Genomic DNA, 15539 nt, shown 5'->3' with positions numbered 1-15539 from the left:
TTAGATTATGCAACCCAGAAGCATAGGTGAATGATATACTGACAGAAAAAGAAATACAGTAAAGGGAGTTAGCAATGATGCAGTTATTGTGATGCATGTAGGGGCTGATGAAAGGTAGGTCAGAAGGAGTAATTAATAAGTCCAAGGGGTTGGTAAAGGCATTTACTAAAGAAGACCACAATTAATTGTGTCAGGGATATTGCCAAGAATTAATTGTGGAGATGAAATTGTCAGTAGTTCATCAGAGCTAAAGCTAGGCTTAGTTCAATATGTGAGGATGAACAGATTGGCTTGTTGGATCAGTTCCATAGGAAAAGGGAGCTTATTGGAATGGATAGATTACATTTAAATAGAGTATGATCTGTCATGTTTGAAAAAGTTAGTAACTCAGCTGTAAACTAAATGCAAAAGAAATAAGACGTATAGAAATTTTTAGCATAGGAAATGAGTACAGAAGTAGTTCTAAGAATAGGCATGATTGTTGTTATTGTAATGCTAGAAGTATAAGAAATAAAACAGATGACTAGGACACTGGTGGGAATAGGTTTTGATATAGTACAAACAACTGAAATACGAGGTTATAGGTTATTTAATAGGAATAGGGTACTAAAGAGGGATGGAATTGGTGGCTTTGTATCTAAAATTTGAGTTACATCCCATTGAAGTTGAGGGTATCAAAGACTGTAGTGAGAAGACTGAATCCATTTGGGTTAATATTAGTGGATGTAAAAAGGGTTTTAGTGGGAATTTGTTACAAACTAACAGATAATACTGGTGAAATTAGTAAGAAACTTTACAGTGAAGTTAAGATTTAAGCTGTGAATTGAGGTCATAATTATGGGTGATTTTAATTTCAGACATATTGATTGAGAAATGCTAGAGTCAAACCATGAAGGAGAAAAAATTTTTTGGAAACTGTTAATGATGGATTTCTTCACCAATTAGTCAAGAAACCTTCTAGAAACAATGCTGTTTTAGATTTGTTGTTAACTTTAAATATAGAAATGATCATAAGGGTGGAAATTGGGAAATATCTGGGTGCAAGTGATCATTGCTGTATTAAGTTTAATATTTTTATGCATGTGGAAATTGGGTATAATGATATTTTGGTTACAGATTTTGAAAAAGCTAATTTTGAAGAGATGTAAGAATTATCTTTTGTGATCAAGGCAGACACTGATCAAATATGGAATATTTATAAAGATGCATTTTTAAATATTCCTCATAGAAAGAAAAAGTGGCTGCAAGTAAAAATCTGAGTTGTCTAACAAAGTGTATAAGAAATAAAATTAAAGAAAAGTATCACAATTTTAAGAAATTTGAATTAACTGCTATGATGGGAGGTTTAAGTTATCAAGAATGTTTGTCAGACAGGAAACTATGGCATCAAAATAGATTTATGAAAAAAGGATATCTAAAAGTGTAAAATTTAAAAGTATTTTTTAAAGTACATTAAGGGTAAACAAAATGTTAGGATTGGGTAATGCTGTAAAGAGATGGTAAAGGAAGGCTTGTTTCTGATAATTATGAAATGGCTAGGTTATTAAATTCTGCTTTTTTTTTAAATTTTACTAATGGATATTTAAGTAGTATTCCTAATCTTTAAGATGGTAGATGGAAACAATGTTGAACTATATGATTGCTTCATTCTGAGCTTACTAAGAAAATATTAAAGAATAATAAGGCTCTTGGGACAGATAATATTTTCTCAAGGGTTTGAAGGAGGTTAAGTGGATAAGATATTTGAGCCACTTCCTACTATTTTTTTGTAAGTCATTGAATAGTAGGCAAGTGCCAAAGGATTGGAAGTTAGATAATATCACTTCTCTTTTCAAAAGAGGTAATAAAACTTGTCACAGTAATTACAGGCCTATTAGTTTTACACAAGCTGATAAAAGTTGATTTGCAAAGTAATTTAACAAAGTTTAGAATTTTATTAGATAGTTAACATAGTTTCACTAAGGAAAAATCTTGAAAAAATCTTTTGACATTCTTTTAAAAGGTTACTTCTTATGTAGATGAGGGTAAGACTGTGGACTTGATGTATCAGGATTTTCAGCAAGGATTTGATAAGGTACCATATAAAATGCTTGTAAAAAAAGTTGTATCTTCAGGTGTGGGGAATAGAAGTATGGTTGGATAGAAGAATGCAGAGGGTTATAAACAGAGTTCAGTCAAACTGGATTAATGTCACAAATGGAGTACCTAAAGGCTCAGTACAGGATCTTTGCTTTTTTTTATTTACATCAATGACTCTGAGTAAAACCAAAAGTGCAACACAATTAACCTTTTTAAAGTCCATTAAATAATTAAACTTGATAGATTAACTTAAACTTTTCCCATCACTGTGAATGAATACTTTTGCTTGTAATTGATAACATTGAAATAATAAAGAGATGATATACCTAGTTAGAGAAGAAATGAGAAGCTATTCTTGACCTCAGGTAGATTCCACTGAAATGGTCAATTAGATACTTAAATTTGATGATAATATTAACTTTTTGGGTATTGCTGCTTCACAAAAAAGTTTAGATTATTTAGTGATTTGGGCAAATAAATGGCAAATGGGTTTTAATTATAATAAGTACAAGATAATATGTGAGGGTTTGTCACAATTTAAATTATAAAGTGTTACGAAAGAAAGGTATCTAGGTGTAGTGGTTGATCAGTCCCTTGAGCCTTCCAAGCAATGTGGTTTTGCTAGTGGTAGAGCAAATAGAATTTTTGGTTATATGTACAGAAATATTGAATACAAGTCTAATGAGTTTTTAATTTCCTTTGTACAGGCCACATTTTGAGTGTTGTGTTCAGTCTTAGGTTCCTTACCTAAGAAAAGACATTGAATTTTTGGAAAGGGTTACTAAAATGATATCTGGTATGGAGGGGTTGTCCTATGAAGAGAGATTAAGATCCTTAAAACTGTTTTCTCTTGAACACAAAGAATTTAGAAGAGATGTGATTGAAGTATAAGATTGTAAAAGGAATTTATAATGTTGATGCATCAACATTTTTCATACTAAACAGCAAGAATTATAGAACCCAGAGACACAAATGTAAATTTGGGCAAGGTAGAAGTTGTCAACAGCTAAGATAATCTTTTTGAATAGGGTGGCTGGCCTATGTAATGGGTTGCCTTTTGATATTGTTGAGACAGTAAATTTAAGTGAGTTTAAAAGAAAGCTTGATAATTATATGAATACTTTGGACTGCTTTTAAGATGTGAATTTTATAAAATTTTTGATTTAATAATTTTATTCTAGTGTAGAGGATGGGACAGCCAAGATGGACCAACAGGTGTCTTGTTGTGTCCAAAGATTGTAAGTTAGTTGCAGCTTTTATTCATGTATTTTAATGAGTTACTTAGAAAATACTCGTACAACAGTGTTTTTTTGTTGTTGTTTTTTTACAGATCGTGTGGGTCTTAAAGAAGTGCTCGATATTCAGCGTCTTAATCAAGCCATCTTGAAGTCACTCCGGCTTGAATTAGACCGCACCCACAAACTACCTTATAAAGGAGATGTCAGTATATTGGATTCTCTTTTGGCCAAGATTCCAAGCCTCAGAGAAATGAATATTCTACATATGGATGCCTTAACAAAGTTCAAACAAACTTATCCTCACCAAGAATTTCCTGCTTTGCATAAAGAGCTTTTCTCAGTTGATATGTGATTGGTTTTCCTTTAGCTTTGAATGAATTTTATGGCCCATCTAGAGAAATATATGAGATCTAAGATTTTATAAACTAAAAGGCCAGTTAGAAAATACAGCAAAGCTGCAGGCTTATACCTAATAGCCTGCTACCACAATGGATTTAACCTGTCATTTTTTTTTATCAAACTGTGGAGAAGATTGATGAATTGAAGTTAGGATTTCTTCAGCATACCCAGACTTTTGGACTCTAAATGTTGGATGTATAGTGTAACTATAATTGTATAAAGATAACTGAATTGTTGTTTGTTTTGATAGAAAGCATAACTAGAAGGAAGACGAAGGTATCATCTGATATTGTAAGCTGGATCTTTATTTTCCCCCCTCCCAAAAAAACAATAAAATTAATGAAAAGACTAAGCTGAATTGTGAGAAAGATGTGATATAGAGTAACATTTTATGAAAGCTTCTGTTTATGAGAGTTTTATGAGAAGTGTTTAACATATAGATGTTAACCATAGTGTTTGTGAAACAACAGTATGAACTTGCCAAACATATACAAACATTCTCATTAAGGAATCATGCTAACTGCAGAAGCAGGTTCATGTTTCCTTTGATCATTTTAGTAAAGCAAGATACTGCTGTCTTAGCTTTTCATCTGGAGTGATCATTAGATCTAGAAAATACATTCAGTTCACTTATTTATGGTGCATTCATTCATTATTGATGTTGTTTGTAAAGTGTTTTATAAATTTTAAGTTTGGAGATTTCACAATTAATCATATGTTCATTGTCATCATCAGGTATTTGTGCAGCCCATACATTTCAGTCAGAAATGGGATAATGATATCAGAGGGTTCTAGCAGTAGCTCAGGGCACACTTGAATACTATATATGCTTACAAGTTAATAATAAACATTATTTACAAGTCCTCAGGAGATCTCATTGTTTGTTTTGTTTTTTGTTTTGTTTTTAGTAATCTACTGTACTCTTGCACCCAGTTTTTCAGTGAACTTATTTTAGAGTATTGTAGTTTTTTATGGAAGAAAAGAAAGTATAGTAGCAGGGGTTTGTCCCATCAGGCACATGGATGCACCATGAGACAGAAACGTTACTACTTTCTGTACCCCAGCTATGGCATTCCTTTGTCTAGAGTTGTCACCAATATCTACAGAAGGGCAAGGAAAAGCACTATCAGGGGAAAAAGATCGTCTATCTCGCATCTAGGTTGAAAGCATTATTATAGTGCAATCACTGCCACTTGCTGCTTACTTTCCAGAACTGAAAATAATTAATTTTTCAGTAACTTCAATGCCCACTGTTAAGGGTGTGTTCTATGAGCCTTGAGTATAGGTATGATTTTTTTTCTCTCAGTGGAATATACTATACACATGAAACTTGCAATAATTAAGTCAGATTGTTTTTGTGTCCTACCTGTATAAATATTTTGGTTCCAATTCCCACCCATGACCCTAATTACACTGGACTAACCTAGCATTGGTAGAAGGTTACTATGTGCTTCTCAACTGTGCCTAGTAAAATAGGTTTATGTCTCTCCAAACTACAAGCAACTTCAACCACTAGTGTGATATGGAAGTTGAAAATAAGACATATTTTTGTAGAGTTTTAATGGTTAGATTTTAAAAATATCTTGTTATTTGTTGCTGATGAGAGTCATTCTACCCGAGCTGTTCACAGGTATCTGGGATACTGAGTATTACAGTGTTTATGTTTATTTGTTGCTGATGAGGGATATGTTGCCCAAACTGTTCAAAATCACCTGGGACACTGAATATTAGTGTTAATGTTTATTTGTTGCTGATGTGGGATATGTTGCCCAAACTGTTCAAAAACACCTGGGATACTGAGTATTGCAGGCATTTGGTTCAGTGTGAAGTAACTTTCTAAATAATTGTTGTAAGGCAAAAAGACTCATTCGCTAAGCTTTGTGGGGTAAAGAGTTGTTAATATTGTTTCCATTAATAAGAATAAGCTGTGCTGCAATGTATATTTTACAACAATGACTTTAGTTTGTCCTTTGTTTTCACATTTCTAACATTGCATTACACATTTTGTCTTCGCTTTTAAGCATTTTAAACACGTCTTTACTGTACAATATATGTTACCATAAATTTCATAAGATTTGTAATATTAAGGAAGAAGCTATCAGCATTTTTGAAATTACAGTCTTTTTTATCGCCCCTAATACTATATCATCAAATTCAAGAAGTAATTATAGATTAGTTTGAGAAAGTTTTTAACTGATACACTTAAATGGCAAAGTTATCTTCCTAAATCTGAAATGGTTGAATGTACCACATTTTAAAAAAATATACACAGTTTAACTTTAAAGCTTTAATTTATTGTTATAATTCCAACAGTTTTGAAGAAACAACTCTAGTAAAATAATTCAGTCCTGTAAAGGAAGTGACTGTAATGTGATAAGATTTTGAACAGTGACAGAAAACTTAAGTATGCATTTTGAATAACCTTTAAGGTATGCAGTTACTTAGAAATTTCACATATACACAGTAGAAATTTCATTCTCCAGACCACTTAGTAGAAATATGGAAGGTTTCCACAGGGGGTACAGTGATGCTAAAGCGTACTTATTAGGAAATGCAGGAGACATTAGTGATGTGCCTTCATACAGAATTGCTCTATATTATTCAGTTTAGTGCCAATAGCTTTGTTTTTTTCTAAGTAATTATTAGCTTTTCATCTTAACTGTAAAAAATACTAATGCTATTTTTGTAGCTCATTAAATAAACAGCAGTTTGTTCAGAGGATAAAAAAGGCTCACTGAGCCCTCTGTGGGATTTACCATACCGAATTTGGTTCAGTTGTTGAATCTACCATAACCATGTAACTAATAAGTGAAATGTGTTTCTTAACTTAAATGTACCAGGATGAACTTCTTATATTTGATGGTTTGTTCTGTTTTTATCTTTCATTAGAGGTTTTACCAGAAATGAAATATACAAATAAAATCATTATAACAATAATTTGCTCTTCTTTTAATGGGTTTTAGGTTTAATTTTATTATTTCAAATATTCACCTATAGAAATATGTATTAAACAATAATACAATTATGATCATTAACTTAGGAAAATTTCTTCTATATTTTTGTATATTAACTGATCACTTAGCAACAATCACTTGTTGTCTGCTACTTCTCGACTAAAAATCACTGTTGAAATTTTGTTTTTAATACAAGTTCTTTGTAAAATTGTACTTATTCAGACTTGGTATCCAACTTATTCCAGGAATTCTGAACTTATGATGTACTGATAAACTAGTCAGTATTAAACTGTGTGAAGTGTATGAAAATGCTTGTAAGTTAAAAATAAATTATTTAAAAGAATAGGGTACAGAGCTCTCATAAGGGGTTATTAGTTATTACACTGTCAACTCAAATACATTCAGAAATGTGATTACTGAATGTAAACAATATTTTTTAATCCAGAAAAGTAGTGGCCATATATTTACTATATAAAAACATAATTCATGCTTCTAGAGATAAACATTTGCATCCAAACCTAATTTTTGCAAAAAATATTTCTGAATACTGTTTTGTTATTTAAGACATGTATTGTTCTGTCAGTTTTTCTACCTTTTTAGATTGTTTGAAGTCAACATATCGTAAAATTAACTTTTTAATTTTTTCTATAAATATACTTTGATAAAGCATCATCACTTACAAACTTGAATACTTATTAATCTACTTGAAAATTAAAGTTTCTTCACGTGTGAATGTATCAGTCAGTGACAGAATTGTTTGATAATTAAATGTCTTGTTGTATCTTTACAACATGTAAATATCTTGAAAACTAGCTTTACTAATTTTGTGCAAGATTCAGTCTTCACATGTTTATCTTTTTGCTGTCTTGAGTTATTAATAAACACAAAATCCACTATACAAGAAATACTTTGTGAAATAGACAAACAATTAAAGTAAGTTATGATTTCTCTAAAAATATGAAGAGTTGTAGTTTTTCCTATGAAAACAGAAAAGTGTTTTTGAACCCACAGAATCTATTTGTGAAATCTGATAATATAATAACCAGTAAAAGTTTATAAAATGCTTATTGTTAAAAACAAAATAATAATAAAAATAATTACTAAATTGAATTTAATGCTGACTTAAAGTTTTATTTTAAAACTTTATAGAGTCAGGCAACAAAATATAATTTTTTTGTGCTATATTCTGAGAGCAATAGGACATTAAGAACACAAGTTTAAGATATGTACAAGACACGCTAGACTTTAGTTAAGAACATTATTTTTTTAATGGGGTGACTAGCTGCTGAAATGAGTTGTGGATGGCTTTTTACAGAGATTGAAAGAAGGAATAAAAATGCTCTAAAAAAGAAAATGTGGATTTAACTTTTTACACTTTCTCAACTGTTTGGATGTGTAAAGACAATTTTGATGGACAAAATGGGTCTCTCCTTGACTGCATATTAAGTTTGATTATTATCCCTGACTTGTTAACTAAGAAAAGTTAAAAAATAAGTAAATATTATATAAAGAAATGTTTATTATTAAGAAAGAACAAGAAAGCATCAATATTTAGTTTTAAATCAATTGTATCATCTTGTGAGATGAAAATGTTTACTTCAAAACAATTTACATGAACTATAAATCCCAACAACTCATGCTGAGAATTACTAACAATGAAGATGTAGTTCATTTCTCCTTTCTTTCACTAAACTGTTTTAAATCACAACACAAAGAATAAATGAAGTTTAGGCATGGGTGCTCACAGAAAGGGGCATTTACTCCTTCCTTTAGATTTGACAAACAAGTGCATGTATTATGATGTAAACTTAACATTATAGTTTAACTAAATATTTTTAGTAATTGTTACTAAAATGAAAATTTCTGTTTATGTTTAAACACACATAACACATATTCTTTTAGTCTGTTGACTTGCACTGTAAATCCTAATCCCTTGCATATTTACCCCCCCCCCACACAAAACAACAATAATAACAAAAAAAAACATTTCTGTGGGTGCCCATGAGTGTAGGAACTTGATTATGCTACAGTTAAGTAATTCAAAAGTCTCTGCAGAATTTGACTACTTTGCCAAAGATATTTTACAGCTATATAACTATGAAAAAATTATCCTAGCTGGAAATTATTTTTAAAGAATCATGAAATTAATAATTAAAAACTTTTATGACCTTTATCATTCAGTTATCCCTTGTCCATACTTTGGTTTCATTAATTAAAGAATAGTTTTATGTTTGGTTAAGGAAATTTTGAGTGCTATAAATTATGTTCATATAACTAGTATGGTTATGTGATTTTTATCAAAGTGTTAAAGAAATTCATGAACTAAAACTGATAAATTTAGTAACCCACGTTGGGATAAAGAATTGAAAGAAAATACCTGTATTAATAAGGATGTATTTTTTCTTTTTTATTCTGTAAATATTGTTAGTCATACTTAAGAAGCTGAAAATAAAACATTTTGTGCCTGATTAAAACAAGGTAAATTAAAAAATATCTTCACTAACTTTACAACACAACTCGATGTAAATATAGTTGCAAGAATATAAGATAAATGATGTTGTTGTTATTTATAAGTACTGTTCTTAATCAGAGGTTATTAGTGTTAACAAAAAGCACTAAGGCACACCAGTACATTTACATTAGTTATTTAAATTTGTAACCTAACATGATATTAAAATGCATGTCTCCTTTTTAAATTATACATTTCGATTAGGAATCTTATTACTATATCTCGTTGAATGAGATAACAAATAATTGTCCTCAAAAATAAATTTCTTAATGTATTTCCCCAATCTTTAGCCTCATGTTTTTGTCCCTATCAAAAACAGTAAAAGTATTAAATTCTTCTAGTTTCTCTGTACTTCAGTGTGAGTTTGATATGTAAAATTTATCACTGCTTGTTTAAATTTTACTTGGAGAATCATCCGACAAAGAATAATCACATGGTACAATATCCCCTACCTCTCTGTTATGTTTGCTTAATAATTTGTTGTTGGGTAGCTGCAGGAATTAACATTTGAAAACTTGCCTAGCCACATAAATGAAACCACATTTTTCTTTTAAATATGTTTAAGACATTTTAGCATCGTTTTCATTTATTTAATATTTTTAACAAGATAACTTTGTTTGTTTGTGGTTTTTAAAATATGGTGAAATAACAGATTATTCAGCATATGATACAAAGTATATTATTTTAATTTAAAGTGTTTCAAAGCTGTTACAGTGTCACTCATATATAGAGAAAAATGTTCCAATTTTTCACTCTGGAAATCTGGTAAACCTGCTAATGACAAATTGCTTTCAATTACTCATCTCTTTTCTAAACAGACTGAGAATTGGCACTTTCATGTGGAATCACCAGGTGGCCTTCTTTTTGAGCCCTTCACATACTTTCATTTGGTAAAATGTATAGTATTTTCAAATTGTAGCTTACATCTTATGTAAAAATACCAATGTGTGTTGTATAGAATTGTAACAACAGGTTAAGAACTGGTTGTATATCATTTCACTGACAAGTTCATGATTTGTTTGTTGTTTTTCTCCCGAAATAAATTAATATAAGTTGATTTCTGATTGTCAGTATTGTCACATACATGTATAGTAATTTAAGGTCTGATGGTAGTAACATTGCTTAACTGAGGATAACTCACTTTTAAGCACATATATCTTTTTTTTTTTTTAGCTAAGAATTTCCTTACGGTCTAATTGTAATATAGAAGTTGTCAACTGCAATTGATTTCATGCATTTTCAGATTTCATACAGCTTTAACTGTTGAAAAACTAAATTGTAAATATTCAGAAAAACAAGTGATATTTTGCAGGGTTTGATCTGAACATTTTGAATAGGAATTTTTTAAACCAAACTTTTATCTCAGAGTTAATATTTTTTCCACATTGTTTTTATTTCTAAACCACTACAAGGGGTATCACCATGACTTAGGATTATGCTGTTATAATTTTTCAAACATTTTTCTAGACATTTGAATATTGAGGTTTAGGTTTATTCTTAGAAAATGTCTGACGTTCAGCTGTCAAGTTTTGTTTGAACATGTTATTATATAATTCCTTTTTGGCATTTAAATGTTTGCTAGATAAATTTTGTTATAACAAAACTAAAATAAGTAAACGAAATATATAACACTCACAGATGATCTATAGTACTGTCAAGAAATAAATCAACAGAAGATTTCTGGTATATTTAATATTAAATCAACAGAAGATTTCTAGTATATTTAATATTAAATACTCTTGGTAACCTATTGTGCATGACATTGACTTACAGTTATGATACTGTTGCTATTTTGAAGAAGGTTTTTTCTGTAAGTCAGAACAGTGGTGCTCTTTTCTATGTATTTCTACATAAGCACTATAATTTTCATTTTGCATGTCACTATAACATTTTTCATAGAAGTTAATAGTTAATGTGAAACACAATAACAATAAACAAGCAAGAAAGTAGATTGTCCAAGTTATTTAAAAAAAAAAAGTGGCTTTGGTAGGTTATTCATTCAATTTGATGTTATGATTTATTTACAGTTTACCAAAAAGAAGACATTAGCATGAAATTGCATCTATTCAAGCACAGCTGAAGGTGTTGCTAAAGGCCATGTACTATATCATAACTACTATGTAAGTGATAGTACTGCAAAGATTAAAAAAAAAAAGGGATAAAAACAGTTGAACATTTGAATATAGTTAGGGAAAAAATTAGTTTTGCAACAAAAGAACAGGCAATTGAAAAAACCTGTTATTTTAATAAAGTTGGTTATGCATGCTCAAAAACGTTTACATCTATTTATGGCTTTGATGTGCTAAACATCACTTTTTCTAATACCCTTTCAAGACACTTGTTATTAGTAGAAGAAAACAACTGATTCGCAAAGCACATTCTACAGTTTTTTTTCCTAGACACTGCAGTTTTATTCTACCAAAGCCAATAACTTTGTAAGAGGTACTTTCAAGCTTACTCTACCACATTAATCTGTCATTTGTGTCAAAGCACTGATGTTGCACCAAGCTTTACACACAAAAATAACGCATCACAACAAGTATCAAAGAAAGAGAAAAGAGACAATCAGTAGTTATTTGGGCTTTAATGCTAAAAGAGATGGGCATAAAACAATATGTAGGGTGAAATGAAAAGGAATCACTTGACTATTTTAATGTTGATACAAGTACAAATGTTACAACTCCTCTTGTAAAACAGTGTATTGGTGTTTATGATTATTTCTTTAAACAGCAACTGGAAGATGCCTTTATTAACGACATAACAGGACAAGAACAGCTAAACTTCCTGAGAATATGCCTAAAACCTGTCGCATGTTGAGACTACAATTTTGGAACTTGTTTTTGATGTTTCGTGTTTAAAAAACCGGATGCGAATACATCACCAAACACTCACAATCATTGTTCTTCAATCCTAGCAATGAAAAGTGCAAAATGTGTTATATACCATCATTTTTTTCCGGACGAGTTTCTGATGTATTATGTTACGTATGCTAACGTATCACGATTTCAAATAGCCGGAAACTTTATGATATTTGCCAACAAGATTGATACACAATTTTCTCTTTTAATTCTATTTTAATATACAAACATCAATATAATTTACAGTAACGGTTATTACAAACAATGGTTTATTTACAAAATTTTTACAAACAAATAATACTGAGTCTTTTATTTGGTCTGAAACTTAATATTTTATCTACGATTCACGAGGAACGAATTCTGTGTTAATATTATTACACTTTGTTTAATGGCTAGCCTCAGGCCGTTTAAGTTTATATTCTCCCACAAAGATATCTAATGTCCTGGTAGAAATACTAATATCTTAAGTTAATTCTCTCAAGTTAAATAGTTTGTAATATTCAAAATCTGTAAACTTTTCTGGTCATATATCTGTAGTTTTCCGATTAATAAGCGTTTATCACAGTTATAGCTTCCGAAGTTTATAGTATCTGACTGTATGTAATAAACTAACAACAATATTAAACTTTCCCTGCCGTATATTGCATTGGCTATCTTTTATAGTTATTAAGCGAGATTCTCGAAAATTCAGTTGGCAATAATACTGTTAATCACTAGTAGTTTACACACATAATCGTACGTTGTTCATTTTTACGGTGGAGAATCTTTAAATTTAGAGCCGGCAGGACTTGCGCAATACACATTTTACAATATATGTTATGCTGCATTTCTAAATGTATATTAAATTGAAACAAATATATATATTAAAATAAATGTATAACAGTAAATCCGTTACTACTTCCTCTTTAGAGAATTAAAAATTGACATTAGACAACTTTAACTGTGATATTATTCAAACACACACGCGTTGATAACAATACATTAAATATAATACATGTCATATGTATTCAATAAATGTCAAATAATTATACAATTTCAAAAATCACGACGATACATATTCCAATCAAAACAAATAACCTTATGATCATAAAATTACGTAGCACGTGAAAGTGCATCAGCACAGATGTTATCAACCCCTTTCATATGGCTTGTCTTCAAATCATACTCTTGTAATGTTAAACTCCAATTTAACAGCTTTCTGTTTTTCCCTTCACTTGGTTCTAAAACATCAGTGGAAATGACAATAGGTTGTTGTGATGTAGATACTTATTATACATTGAAATGTTTTGAAGTTAACACTAAAGCCAATGTTTCTTTTTCCACAGTTGAACAGTTTTTTTTGGTGACAATTAAACAAAAATTTCTTAAAAGGAAAATAACATGCAGGGTGTTCAATACCTCTGTTGTCTTATTGTAATGGAATGGCACTAGCACCACAATCGCTGGCATCAGTAGCTAATGCATAAGGCTTATCAAAACCAGGTGCCATTAATACGGGGCAAGTGCGCAATAAGGTCTGACCTTTTCAAAAACGTTGGCTTGTTTCAGACCATTTGGACCTTTGATTTTTATTTAATAAGTAGGTTAACGATACAGTGATGCCAGCAATTTTTTTACAAAACTTCCTGTAACCAGCTATTCACAAAACTGTCATCAAACTGTTCTTGTTTTAAGGGGTTGGGTAATTCATAATGCAATCAGCTTTGGTTTGAATTAGAGAAACTTGACTATAGCCTACCACCTAACCAAAGTAAACTTCAACTTTACAAAAGACACTTTTTGCTAACTTTACAATTAGATTTGCTTTCTTAAACCACTAGGAAACGTCATGTAATATACATTAGTGCTCTTTCCAGATATTAATGTAAATTACAGTATCACATAAATTTCACAATCTGACATATTGTTGAAACATTGATTCATCATTTGCTGAAAAGTTGTTTGAAAAATTTTCATCCCAAACGACATTACATTGTACCGGTATAATCCATCAGGAGTAACAAAAGCAGAAATTTCTTTTGCTTTGTCAATTAGAATAACAACCCAGTATCCCTTCAACAGGTCACATTTTGTGATATATCTGGCTTTTCCGATTTTATCAATACAATCTTCCATTCTTAAAATGGGATAGGAATCTGTCTTTGTCAAAGCATTTACTTTGCGAAAGTCTGTACAGAATACAACTGAACCATCAGATTTAGGAATCAGTGCACAAGGTGAAGACAAATTACTTTTACTGCGTTCATAACGCCGTTTTCCAGCATATAGAATATTACTTTACACATTTTATCAACCTTGATTGTATTCACCTGATACGGATGTTATATCACAGGATAAATATCACCTATATCTACATCATGAATGGCAATGTTGATTTGATTAGGAATGTCTGAGAATGTACTATTTATAGTATTTAATTTATATTTATCTTCAGGAGGCAAATGATCGAGTTTTGAATCAGTATTGGATAGAATGTCAGAATTACTCAGTTTGATGTTGCATTCATCCCTATTATTTTCAAGTTTATTGGTGTCTGATTCAAAGAGATGTTATCAGTATCAGGAGGACACACAATAACTGAAAAGTTTACAGATGCATCTCGGACGTGATAGGGTCTCAACATGTTGATGTGACGCAGCTAGCTACCATGACAGTTATTTCAAACCCTAAATTTGATCAGTATGTTCACTCGAGTAGAACTTTATGACATACCCTTGGTACATGTATGTTGGAATTATAAAAAATGATAGCTATTCTCACTTCGTTCATTTTGTTGCAACAGTGACCAGTGAAGCATTACCATGGTTTTGAAATTTACATTTTGTGATGGCATGGAAGAATTAGCCCATAAAATAGAAGGAATAACAAAATATTTTATTTTCCTAACACTTTGTACATTACAGCATATTTTATGCAAATAAAGGACATAAAATTAATATCAGTAAGCAATTAATATAAATTAACGTAAAAATACATATGTTCGAATCACACGCCGGAATCTCACCTGCAAAGTTTCAAGAATGTGATGTAATATCACTTTCTCCACTGATCTAACTAACCATTTGAAACTTTGAAGTCGTTGAGTAGTGAGAGATTACTTGCAAATTGAAGAACATTTTCTAAATACCTCTTTCCAGTAGCGCAGAGGTATGTCTGCGGACTTACACTCTAGAAACCGACTTTCGATACTAGTGGTGAACAAAGCATAATAGCCAATTTGTAATTTCGTGCTTAACTGCAAGAAACAATTTTTTTATAAATGTTTGTTTGAAGTTAAACACAAAGCTACATTCAGAAAATATTTTTCTAGTTAACCACAAAGCAACATACAAACAACTATGTATGTTCTGCCCACTAGAGGTATCGAAACCTGATTTTTAGGATTTTAAGTCTGCAAACAAACCACTGTTTCACTGGGAGGCTTTTCCAAATAATAAATCACTACGTTGATGTTTTGAGGTATGGCTCATGATTGTTGTTAAGCACAGAGTTACACTGTAGG

General features: G+C 30.7%; 1 protein-coding gene and 1 long non-coding RNA gene across 3 annotated transcripts in view; one reads left to right on the top strand and one right to left on the bottom strand.

Annotated features, from left to right (window-relative positions):
* Positions 1–7016, top strand: part of LOC143237456 (putative nuclear hormone receptor HR3) — a 69602-nt gene extending 62586 nt beyond the window's left edge. For both annotated transcript variants that reach the window (XM_076476729.1, XM_076476730.1), the window contains one exon: positions 3410–7016. In XM_076476729.1, the coding sequence (XP_076332844.1) occupies positions 3410–3669 (260 nt within the window). In that variant the 3' untranslated portion in view covers positions 3670–7016. The remainder of the gene's footprint in view (positions 1–3409) is intronic.
* LOC143237459 (uncharacterized) overlaps positions 1–15539 on the bottom strand; it is a 38045-nt gene that overhangs the window by 9935 nt on the left and 12571 nt on the right. The gene's annotated exons all lie outside the window — the stretch shown is intronic.

The sequence above is a fragment of the Tachypleus tridentatus genome, chromosome 13 (genome assembly GCF_004210375.1).
Source record: "Tachypleus tridentatus isolate NWPU-2018 chromosome 13, ASM421037v1, whole genome shotgun sequence".
Taxonomy (NCBI): domain Eukaryota; kingdom Metazoa; phylum Arthropoda; class Merostomata; order Xiphosura; family Limulidae; genus Tachypleus; species Tachypleus tridentatus.
Note: the sequence above shows the minus strand (reverse complement) of the source record. Positions and strands in the feature narration are given on the sequence as shown.